This window comes from Octopus bimaculoides, chromosome 7, assembly GCF_001194135.2.
Source record: "Octopus bimaculoides isolate UCB-OBI-ISO-001 chromosome 7, ASM119413v2, whole genome shotgun sequence".
Lineage (NCBI taxonomy): Eukaryota > Metazoa > Mollusca > Cephalopoda > Octopoda > Octopodidae > Octopus > Octopus bimaculoides.
In genome coordinates this window covers 54,264,548-54,265,785 of record NC_068987.1, presented here as the reverse complement: position 1 = coordinate 54,265,785, position 1,238 = coordinate 54,264,548, and the positions used below count along the sequence as shown (strand labels likewise).

At 33.1% G+C, this 1,238-nt stretch overlaps 2 protein-coding genes across 2 annotated transcripts in view; one reads left to right on the top strand and one right to left on the bottom strand.

The window, feature by feature from the left end:
• LOC106871816 (tRNA (cytosine(38)-C(5))-methyltransferase) overlaps window positions 1-901 on the bottom strand; it is a 66,368-nt gene extending 65,467 nt beyond the window's left edge. The window contains exon 1 of the mRNA XM_052969693.1: window positions 562-901. The gene's annotated coding sequence lies outside the window, so the exon portion shown is untranslated. The remainder of the gene's footprint in view (window positions 1-561) is intronic.
• The window catches only part of LOC106869506 (uncharacterized), a 75,798-nt gene that overhangs the window by 6,024 nt on the left and 68,536 nt on the right, over window positions 1-1,238 (top strand). The window contains exon 3 of the mRNA XM_014915273.1: window positions 143-259. Within this exon, the coding sequence (XP_014770759.1) occupies window positions 143-259 (117 nt within the window). The remainder of the gene's footprint in view (window positions 1-142; window positions 260-1,238) is intronic.

The following is a 1,238-nucleotide window of genomic DNA, read 5'->3' as shown; positions in this document are numbered from 1 at the left end:
ATATATATATATGTATATATATATATTGTGTGTGTGTGTGTGTGTGTTTGTGTTTCTTTGGTAAAAAAAGGAAGAAAAATCTATCTATCTATCTATCTATCTATCTATCTATCTATCTATTTATCTTCTGTTTTCTTTACAGATCAACGAACTAAAACTGCTTCTTTACCAACAGCAGATGACGAACCGAGAACTGCAAGAAAAACTGTTACAGTCGTATTACAATCCTCACGCCTATGATACCGTATCACAGAGCACTGTAAGACAATTATCAAATAATTATTCAAGTTTGTGAGCCATTGACGAATGAAGTAATCAAATAACCCATGTACTTACTGCAGTAATATATATGTAATTGAATCCGTACACACATACATATTTATACACACATATATATATGCGTAGATGCATACATATAACATAACCAACAATCAGTGAGAAGAAAATAGTTATTTTTTTGTATAATGGCGTTTGTATAACCCATTAGATGCTCATATACTTAAAAAGTAAAAAGAAACATTCAGTTATTTATAAACACTTCTTTAACAGTAAACCACTTACCTGGTTTATGTGTGCTTCATACACATTACACTGAAAATAAGCAAACATCACTTGTTTTCGTCTGTGAATTGAGGAAAATATTCCATGATCTGTGCTTGACAATTGACTACATGAGTGTGAGACACATTTTCTAACGGTTTTCCCGACCAAATTTCGATGTATCGCTGGCCGTATATATATTTCGATGTTTGCGAATAGTTTTGGTTAAATATTATATATGATTAATATATATATAATCTGTTAAGTAAAGTTAGTAATTGACTTGCATAAAAATAGAGATTATTGTTTGTCTTTGTCTCAGCCATACTGTTATTGATAATGAAATTTTAATGACGGATCTTCTTCCTTAGTTTCAAAACCAAATCCCAATTTATAAAATGAATTTAAACACACACGCACACACACACACACGCACACGCACACGCACACACACATACACACACACACACATGCATACACATACAAAAACAAGCATGCTCACAAGAAGAGGGAAAGAGGGAGAGAGGGAGGGAAGAAATAGAGAAAGGGAGAGGCAGATAGAGGGGGGCTGTTTACGAGTGCAATATTATTCAGATTCAATATCATCACATTGGGCGTAGCTAATTTTTACTAATAACACTGTTAAGAGTTGGGACTAGGTTTCTGTTCTTAGTTAACTTACTCTCTTCCCCTAACAT